The 10,390-nt window shown below is 47.1% G+C and overlaps 1 protein-coding gene across 3 annotated transcripts in view; it reads right to left on the bottom strand.

The window, feature by feature from the left end:
• exoc3l2b (exocyst complex component 3-like 2b) overlaps window positions 1-10,390 on the bottom strand; it is a 39,116-nt gene that overhangs the window by 8,568 nt on the left and 20,158 nt on the right. For all 3 annotated transcript variants that reach the window (XM_085244515.1, XM_085244516.1, XM_085244514.1), the window contains 6 exons: window positions 2,805-3,067; window positions 2,454-2,720; window positions 2,228-2,346; window positions 1,827-1,941; window positions 1,560-1,670; window positions 960-1,060 (listed from right to left, as the gene is read on the bottom strand). In XM_085244515.1, coding sequence (XP_085100641.1) covers window positions 960-1,060; window positions 1,560-1,670; window positions 1,827-1,941; window positions 2,228-2,346; window positions 2,454-2,720; window positions 2,805-3,067 — 976 coding nt within the window. The remainder of the gene's footprint in view (window positions 1-959; window positions 1,061-1,559; window positions 1,671-1,826; window positions 1,942-2,227; window positions 2,347-2,453; window positions 2,721-2,804; window positions 3,068-10,390) is intronic.

Below are 10,390 nucleotides of genomic sequence, written 5' to 3'. Positions count from 1 at the left end.
ACAACAGCTGTGTGCAGATCAACAATGGATCATATATCGAGTGCAGAGAGAGTATGAGCGTGCAGCGTTTAAAGCGTGGAAGTACTGACCTTACTTTGAGTTTGATTCCATAAAAAGTGACAAAAACATTAGTGTCCGCTGTGCGTGGGAAGAAAACTTCTTTTTACAGCGAAAAAAAACCCTAAACCTCCGAACAAGCACCGAGTAGCTACGACGTAATGGGAAACTCACAGACAAACTCGCGGATTCTTCCACTGACCGCGGCACACCTGCACCAGGGTAAACCTCCGCCTACCCCACTCCTGCTTTACAGGTGAAAATAGAGCAACAGGACCGCTGAGTCTTTGACTTTATTTATTTTCTGCTGTGTTTTACTTGCATCTATTTGAAAGACTGAGTGTAAACACAAAAAATATTTTATTTTATGAGCTGGAATGTGCAGAAAATAGGTTTAAATGTTAAACTAATTTCTTCCAGTCAGAGAATGTTGCATATAATTAAATGTTTGCTTGATGCATAAAGTTAAAAGATTAAAACTAATAAAACAAGTTTTAAAAAGAGACTTTTCCATTTGATTACATTTTGTATGATTATGTAGAAAAAGTAGAATTAGGCTGAAAGATCTATCACTTTATCACCTCTTCAGGTTGTAAATCGTGTTTTTAAAAAGTAACTAAGTAACTAAGTAATTAATTACTTTTGAAAATAAGTAATCAGTAAAGTAACGGGATTACTTTTTTGGGGAAGTAATCAGTAATTAGTTACTGATTACTTTTTTCAAGTAACTTGACCAACACTGGTGACACACATCTGCTTTGCTAACTTCTATTTCATCAGGTTGTTCATGTGGTTTTATTATTGTTTGTTTTTCAATGTCAGCTATTATTTCTGTTATTTATTTGATTTTTATGAAGCTAATGACTAGCTTAAAAAAAACATTTATTTTGAAAAGAACGTACCTGTACAGGAAGTCAGCGAGGCCGTTGATGCTGCACTGCGCCACTCTGGAGCCTAGACTTCTGTTGATGGAGGCCGAACGCTCCAGATCGGCCTGCAACCTCTAAAACACAGATAAACATACAGACGGTACGGTTGTCACACACCTCAAACCTTTAAAAACAACTTTATTTGTCAGAAACAGCTTTCGTCGTTTACTCAACAAACATACTCGGGTGAATGGCAGACAGAAATGATTTGATTTGGTGACTGATGTGCACCTTTAAGCTACACCTGCTTCGGCCACTAGAGGGCAGCAGCTGCTTTCAGTGCAAATTTGAATGAAAGAGTGTCTGTGTGTGTGTGTGTGTGTGTGTGTGACAGAGAGAGAGATGAGGAAATGTTTGATGTTGACTTTGGCTGCAGTTGAAGGACAAACCCAGAAAACAATCAGCGTACGAAATGCAGCGGAATAGACCTTTATGTAACACTTCACTCTGATTATATCCTGTATTTAAACAGACAGGAAACGCTTTTCACGGCGGTGCACAGACTCATTCATGGAGTGTGTGCAGTAGCCATAGTGACGAAGGTGCGTGCGGGGGCAGCAGGTTGGGGGTTACCTCTATGACCGTCTTGGCCAGAGTGATCTGGTACTCCTCGATCTGCAGCGTCTCCATCCATCTCTTCTCCTCGTCGTCCAGGACCTGACTCAGCTCTGTGGTCACTTTAGCCTGCGCAGGGAAGAACCGGGCAACAAATCACTGACAAAGCACTGACATCATGCTACTTTTTTAGAAGTGTGTACAAAACAGAGGTCCGTGCTCGGTCAGCCTGGTTATACGGGCCACTGTTAGTAAGGTAGGTGAGAATACGTGTCTCTCTCTCACCCGGACCGAGTTAAGACAGTCGAGCTCCAGCCTGTCCACGGTCTCTGACGGCAGCAGAGGACTGAGCTCAGAGTGGTTGAATGGACTTGTTATGCATACAGTCCCCAGAACATCCCTGAAACAAACACACACACACACAGACACACACACGTACACATGAGCAACCTAAGCAGCAAGCCTGAGTCCACACAGACTCATGTGTATCTAAACCTGATGCTCCATCACATCTGCAGCTTTTATGTCACTGTCTTTGGGTTTATTTCTCCTTGCAGGTCATTAATGATACTTTCAACACTGAATTTCAAGCAAACTTGAGGGACAAAACCAATCGAGGGTCACTCTGGTTTCAGGTTCGTCTGTTTGTCCTGTGTAAACGGTTCAAACCTGAAACATGTGCGTACCTGTTGTACATGTTGTGCAGCCAGTCCAGCAGGGAGTAGATGTCTGTGATCTGCAGCTGGTTGTCAGTGATGGTCTTCAGTCGCCGTGCAACCGCCTGGTGGTAGCTCTGTACGTACACCTGAGAGGTCAAAAGGTCAGACGTTAGAGTGCTTGGACTGTTACAGGCTGCAAACATCGATTCCATTAGGTCAGGATTTGTGTATTTGTGTCCAGGTGTTGACTCACCTGGAAGGGCTGGTACTCTTCAGGATAGATGGACACCGCGTTCCTCTTGGCAGCCCCCAGGTCTTCCACCACCCGGGTTCGGAGCCGGTCCAGGTACTTGTTCAGTTCTCCGGCTGTGAACTCGGTGGTCTGAGGCAGAGAGTCGTCAGCCGCCTCCTCCACCGCCTCCTTCCACCTCTGCTTCAGGCGGCGAGGCCTCGGGCCTCCTGGGGCAGCTCCCTCGCTGACTTCCCAGTCTTTGTCAACTTGCTCCTCCTGCTGCAGCACCTGTTAGAGCGAGAGCACTTTGACGTAACTCGAATATTCTCGTGTTCTTCATCAGTTGCCATGGCGACAGAAGAGTTCCCTCACCTGGACCACCAGACCCAGGTTGGGCCCGGCTGTCGGAGACTTCAGGGACTCCCTGACCACGGCCCACAGCTCCTTCTGCAGCTCCTCGTACAGCAGCTCCACATCCTTCGCCTTCCTCCGCCCGCCATCTTTGACGCTCGGGCTCGTCGCGTCCTCGGGCTGCATCGCGGCAGCTCGCTCGTTGCACTCCTGCTCCAGCTCCAGGATGTGGGTGTCAGCCAGGAGCAGGTCCCGCTTCTTCACCAGCTGCAGGATCTCCAGGACTGGAGGAGACAAAGGAACGTTAAGACGTCATCCATCCAAATGTCTTTGGGAGGATGTTTGGCATTTCTCCGTGAAGAAAACAGCATCCTCTACCTAATCACATGAGCCAAGGGGTGAAACCTTGGCTCATGTGATTAGGTAGAGGATCATCAGGGGGTCCTTTGTCCAGACGCTTTTCTTTCCAAGCTCCTTAGACTACGATGACCTGGATGACTGAGAACCTTCACAGACAGCTGTAACCCTTGTGGTGTCCTCGGACCAAAAATGGTCCCTAGGTGAATGTCAAACAAGCATACGGGAATCCTGAGGACATTAAACCGTCACCACAACAATGATTCAGTTCTGATGCATAGAAGAAGACGAGCCCCTCCGACGGTCATATTGGGGTAAGACCAAACTTTCACTCATCAAACTGGACCCTAACTCTGCGCAACAAAGAACAAATGCTCCAAACATTAATACACTTTATACGATTGACTGACGTGAAAGGGAAATTAGGTGAGGAGAGCAGAAGGCTTCGAGGTTCAGGCTGCGAACATGTTTGTTTCTCACTCTTTTATTGGCTGTAAAAATGTCTGCAGGAGTTTGCAAAATGCTCTGAGGTCAGCGTCTGCTGATGTCACTGAGGGAGGCTTCCCCTTCGACAGAGCTGCATCATGCTTATCCGCTCTGACAGGCGGAAAACGAGCGTGGAACGGCTGCTTGTCTGCGTCCATGCTTGATTGTCACTGATATAGTGTTTGTTCCAATATTCATAAATATTGCACATTTATTCTGTGATATAGACACAGTGCATTACAGTGGTCCTTAGTGAGCTCGCTGGCCTGTGAGAGCTGCCAGACAACGACTCGAAGCCTTCAGGATGACTTCAACCAAGACGTGAAGCTGCTGCTGCTGCTGGTCTGCGTTCACTGCTCGGCCCTGTCTCGCGGTTAATAATCATTTCTCAGCATAAACTCTTAAGACACGATTAGGTCAGAAACTAAAGTGTTTATCTCTGCTCTGATTGGTCACAGCCGGAAGGTGGAGCAAAAAATGTCCATCACAGAGGATACTGCATTACTGCATGTGTGATTACAGGGGAAATATGACTCAGTTATTCATCACACACACACAGCAGGACAGGAAACTCGGTCTTCTCCTGCATCAGTTGTTTCATCACAGGAGACGGCTTCTCCAGGGCCACTCTTTCAAAATAAAAGCCTTCTGTGTTTGTTTGTGTGTGGAGAAAGCGAGGAGGATGTGAGGCCCTTCAGATGTGCAGAGGAAGCGAGGATGACACACACACACACACACACACACACACACACACACACACACACACACAGTGAAAGCCCAGAGGAAGATCATCTCTATAAGCAGAACAATGTGAGTGGAACATCCCCACTTTGAACTTTTGTCTTTCGTTGTTTTTGGGTCGACGGTGGAATAAAGTTTGTAAAAACTGCAGCAGCGATGAGGTCAAAGGTCACAGGGAGGAGGGGGGGTTGCTTGTCAAATGTGTGTCTTTAACTTCAGGGAGACTGAAACATGAACTCTCTGAATACTTTTTGCACATTTAAGTTATAGATGAGGAAATAGTGGATTTCCTGCCTGACACACATACTGTGATCTGTGCACTGAGGAAACCACAGCACAGTATCCTTTACTGTAAACGTGCTCAGCTGCTGCGCGAAGGACCTTTTGTTTCTAGATGTCACAGATCTAGTTTAGACTTTTTAAAACACCCCACTCCCCGAGAGGAAAAGTCACAGCAGTGAACAATAGAGCAGAAATGGATCCACGTGCCTGCATTTCCCCATAAAATGTCCCGTCTGCACTGAAACGTACAGTATGAGAATAAAAACGTCCTCATGATACAGAAACATCCCCAAAAAATGTCCCAACAACCAACTACAGCCCAAAACTTAGTGGGTCCTCATGTGAATGGATAATTAAGAATACACACACACACACACACACACACACACACACACACACACACACACACACACACACACACACACACACACCGTGCCCCCTCCTCTCAAACACAGCTCTCATTGTTCACTTTCAGACTTTAGAGGAAATCTTTCCCAGCTGGATGCACGAAGCCCCACCCCCCTCCACCCTCTTCCTCGCACCACCACGACCACCTCCATCACCGCTCGTGGTCCTAACCCGTTTAATCCACGTCACAGTGCACTTCACATCAGATGCTGGGGATGAATGGATCCCAGAGTCAAAGCTTCTTTACCACGTTTGGTTCAGACACGACTTCGACCAATCAAACATCTTCATTTCTCCCCACCTGTGTGATGTAATAAGGTGAGACAGGCAGAAAATGGAAAACTGAGTTTTTTGTTGTTTTTTTAAAGAAAGGCACAACTACTGGACACAACCATTCAATACCTGACAAAATGATGCTGCCATTGGTTAAAGTTATCGAACGCTGTCCTCCTATTGGTCCTCCCACTACTCTTGATACCAGCCTTACTGCCCACGGTCATTCGGGCCCTGAACGCCCCACAGCTGCTGGGGCTCCAGCCGTGAGCCCTGAATGTTAATTGTGTGAACGCTGTTGCCGATGTGTCCACATTAGTGATGCTGAACGCCAGACGCGGCACATATTTTAAGATGAAACATCTGCGTCTTTAGTTTCACTTTACACAGATGTGAAAACACGTCCAGCTCGCGGCTGCAGTTTGGCTGCTGGACGATGAAACCCGGTGAACCCCGCGGAGGCGAAACCGAAGCTGCTTTTATATGCGCCTGTGTCGTTTGGTATTTAATTAAGTGTACTCCTGTGCTTTTCATGTGTAGTGCTGCACGTCTGTCTGCATGAACAGTAGCAGTACTGTGTCTGTATATGTGGAGCGTAATCTGAGCTGCGTTTTCACATTTTTCTCCTGAGCTCAGTCGCAGATCTGCTCCGGCTTCATGCCCACGGTCACTGAAGACACGACTCAGCAGCTTCACAGTCAAACCGAAGAGAGTCGCGTTTCTCTCAGACGCAGAGCTGAGCATTCAGATCAGACCGCCTACTTCCTGCAGACGCAGGCCAAACCTTTCATGACAGCTCAGGAAACAACTGTTGTTTATTCAGACAAACTTTATTTGAATTCAAAAAGGTTGCTGCTAATAAATAAAACTCAGCAACAGTGTGAAGTCACTGTTGCTCAGTTCACTCTCTGTCTGAAATAAGCAGGTTTAGCTTCTCCCTCTTGGACATGACTGTCTTCTGATTTGCTGCCCCTCACACACACTGAACAGCAGGTGGGTGGGGCCTTTGCATCTGAGATGGCCATGCTAGAAACATCCTCCCTCTGTGAGCTCACAGAGATCCAAGAGTTGAAGGAATCGAGGGAAACTAAGTGCTTAGCAGCCTGTGCTTTGGGCTCACATACACTCACCTCAGTACCTTTATTCATGTTTGATATGAATATCCACCAGTGGAGATACATCCCAGGAAACAAGGAAAAGCTGAAGAGATCCAATTTGGACAAGTAAAGAAACAAAAATGGAAAAAGGAGAGAAGAAAATGGACTTTTGATCTATCGTCAGCCTCCGTGCAGATTTCCTGTGAAGTCTCTCAAGGTTTCCTGTTAAAAGTGTGTGTTTGCTGGCAGAGCAGTGAAGCCGCTGGTGTCAGATAAGCCGCCCACTGTGGCCACTGACAGGAAGTCCTCCAGCAGCTGATAGCTGGTCAGCAGGATGGTGCAGCCGCTGAAAAACCTCTAACTGTCCTGCACCAACCATGAACACATCATTCATGGTTGGCCACGACGCGTCTCGTGTCCTAATTTTAGATTTACTGCTTTACTTTCACGTTAGTCTTTTATTTTCTCGACTCATCAGTGATAAAAAGAGCCCAGCAGCGACTGCACTTCCCGAGGCGACTGCCACGCGTCCGACCGCAGAGCCCTGCAGAGGATTGTGCCGACCGCTGAGCGCGTCATTGGCTACACCTTGCGCTGCATTTGGAAAGCCACTAGCATCGTGGCTGCTTCACTGCTCCACTCTGTGGACTATTGTATTGATTTAGTCTCATTCCCATTCTTTTCTAAGCACATCTTACTCCTGTGTAGTTGTACTTTGATCCAGGAGGATTTCGTCCTACTCTACTCGGGTGTACATCGTTGGGATGACAATAAAACTCGGCTTAAATTTTACCCTAAAATATACATAATCTGACAGCAGCAAAGAGAACGGCAGTCAATGACGTCCCTGCGACGCTGCCAAATATCAAAGAAAAAGTCAAACTAATGAAAAAAACGTCCACCAATCAGAACCTCCGTATTAAAAAAAAACATGCTGAGTTTTACTCTCGTGTTCAAACGTGAAAGCTCGCCTCGTGAGCGTGAGCGGAGACACGGGAGCTTTTTAGTGTTTGTGGATCCAAACAGCTTCACACGTCCTTGCTTCACCTCTGAATGACACCTGAGCATCGAGTGTTTGGGGCTTTTAAGACTCATTAAAGTGGACTTCCTGTTTCATATTTCACCTTCTTCCTGAGGCCTGCAGCAACACGCCGACAATCGGCCGGCGGAGCCGCCGTGCAGCGGTAACATGAGCGTGCATTAATGAAGCACACACAGCAGTTTGTCAGGGGTAAATTCCATGAAGCGGGTCTTTCATCACTCTCCGTCACTTCCAAGAAGTCCTTCAAACTAAAAGGCTGTAATGAAGGCGCGTCACTCCCCTTTGTGAGGCCTCAAGGCTTTTACTGACCCCTCCTCCTTCTGCCAACTACTCGAACCCTTTGTGACCTTCGCTCCAATCACCGTTACTACGGTGACCGGACTGTTGGCGAAGAAACAAAGTGTGGTAAAATATATGTACAGTAAAGCGGACTGTAGCACCGTGTCGCTCTGTGTTCACTGAAGTCTGAAGCGATTCAAACTCGTTCAGCTTGAACTTTAAACTCCAGAGTTTCAGCTTCAGAAGGCGAACACGCTTCGACTTTCTCGAAGAACCAAACACAGACGGTCCTCGTCCACATGACCAGAAACATGCTGTAACCGTCCTGGAATGACAGAGAGGTCAGCCGACCTGCGCAGAGAAGAAAACAAAAACCACAGCGCCCGTGACCTCGGTGTTTCTGTCAGGTTGACGTGACTGCAGCACAGCAGGCCGAACGTTTTATTTTACTGGGACAAAAGTTTCATGCTGGGACCTAAAAATGCTCAACTTGATCATTTCTTAATTTATATGAAACGTGTCGATCTGTGAGCCTTTGTTCTTATCTAACGAAGGCAGCGAGCGTTATATAATCACAGAGGGCCGGCGATCAGTGGCGTGCTGTTGCTCGGCGCCCTGTTCTGATGCATACCTGCTGTGCAGAGCAGCTGATGCACATCTGCCAGCTTTGCATGCTTAGATAAAAAGCCAGCACGCATGAAGACAACAAACCAAGAGGACCAGCGCCGAGACCCCAGCACGGCTCAGACTGCACCTGAACTCAGCACAGGAAATCATTAGGCAGCAGGTCAGCAGCGCTCTACTGTGTGCTTCCACTGGATCACACCTCAGAGAAATGCGGCACTTTCTGCTGCGCTGCATTCAAATGCTTTGGACGCGACAGCCAAGCACAGGCTGTGTGAAACTGTTTGCTCTTCCTCAGAAAGCAAACTCGTTTTGCTACTTTTGTGTTTTGCCGTGACTTTTTCAAATCAGTGCAACTGCACTTTTCTGATCAGGAGCAGAGCCTTCAGGTTTAAGAAAGCTCCCACAGATCCAGGCTGAGACTCTCGAGCTGCTCTGTGGCTCCTTTTTACTTGTGCAGGTGTTCAGTTTGCGTTTGTGCTCGTCCTGATTTGTTCGACTGTTGCTCTGCAGGTGTTTTATTGCTCGATGTTGATCGGCAGGTGTTTGCTGTCTGTTCAGACAGAAGCAAAGGTAAAGTCCTTCTTTCTCTCAGGCCAGCCTGACCCGGTGCAGCTCTGTCTGCGTTCTGTTTCACTGCCAAACAGGATTATAGGAGTCAGGACCATTTGTACTTTCAGAGACACACACGCTCAGCGGCAACCTGATCCGCTGATACGGTGGTTTAGCAGCATCTGAAAACAAGCCCGCACCTGAGCATCCAGAGCTCTCTGCTCACCTCAATCTGAGAAGCGACTGCAGGTTCTGCTTCTGTAGATGACCCAGTAAATTCATCCTCAGGTACCAAACAAACAGCACGAGCTGCCGATCAGCAGCTAAAGTCAAACACAGACATGTCTTCCTCCTCTTGCAGCAGATGGCCCCGCCCCTCCCTAAGCCTGGTTCTGCTGGAGGTTTCTTCCTGTCCCAAATCCCAGTGTCACAGGGTCAGCTTCCTGTTTCTTCAGAAAACTGTGTCTGGTGAAATATGTGTAACATAACTTTTGAAGCATAAGCAAATAAAACAATAGAAACTCCCTAACACTTCCTGTTAAAAGGGAGTTTTTCCTTCCCACTGTCGCCAAAGTGCTGCTCATAGGGGGTCATATGATTGTTGGGTTTCTCTGTATGTATTATTGTAGGGTCTAAATCACAATATAAAGCACTGTAGTTGTGATTTGGTGCTGTACAAATAAAACTGGACTGAAATTTCAGCCTCGAAATCCCAGAATTCCAGAGTCCAACACGTTTCATATCACTGCGACTCCTTCTGCCAAAAACATTCACTGATTTCTAAACTTCACGAACGAGAAAATAACTGACAGAATAACTGCTGATGAAAACAAACACAGTGCAGCAGAGAAGCCGTTTGACCATACAAACAAGGGTGTGGAGGAACTGAGAACACACACACACACACACACACACACACACACACACACACACACACACACACACACACACACACACACACTCTTGAATCATTCATTACCAAATGGCAGCGTAAACAGGGTGTGATAAACAATAGACGCCCTTACAAAGTTTCCATGACCGGCCCAGTACTTATGACATTACACACACACATTCCAGTGTTACAGCATCTCAGCGTCACCCAGTTGGCCATGATATCACCTTCCTCACCGACCCTCTCCATCCATTGATTTTCAGCGTCCGTGTTTAAAATAGCCACAGGCTGCCGACATGCGCCGATCAGATCGGGCTGTGAACGGGACGATAACGCTGCTACTGAAAACGTCTGGAGACAGAATATCTGTGTCTTGTGTGCAGCTTGGAGTAAGTTGAAGGATTGACTGTGGCTGATGGTCTCACTGGAATCTGAAACCCCAGAAACAGCTGAGAACACAAACAGTTGTTCTTGGATGGGTGGACATGCCAACGCATCTGTAGTTTCCTTCCACCGGTACAATGTCCTGTCATAGTGGTGACACTGGAAAGTGTTTAGTCTAACAATAGAAGCT

This window comes from Mchenga conophoros, linkage group LG14 (genome assembly GCF_057382185.1).
Source record: "Mchenga conophoros isolate Kocher_MC1m ecotype Shallow Benthic linkage group LG14, M_conophoros_male_GT1.1, whole genome shotgun sequence".
Classification (NCBI taxonomy): Eukaryota; Metazoa; Chordata; class Actinopteri; order Cichliformes; family Cichlidae; genus Mchenga; species Mchenga conophoros.
The sequence above is the reverse complement of the archived record's forward strand: the minus strand, read 5'-3'. Positions and strand labels throughout refer to the sequence as shown.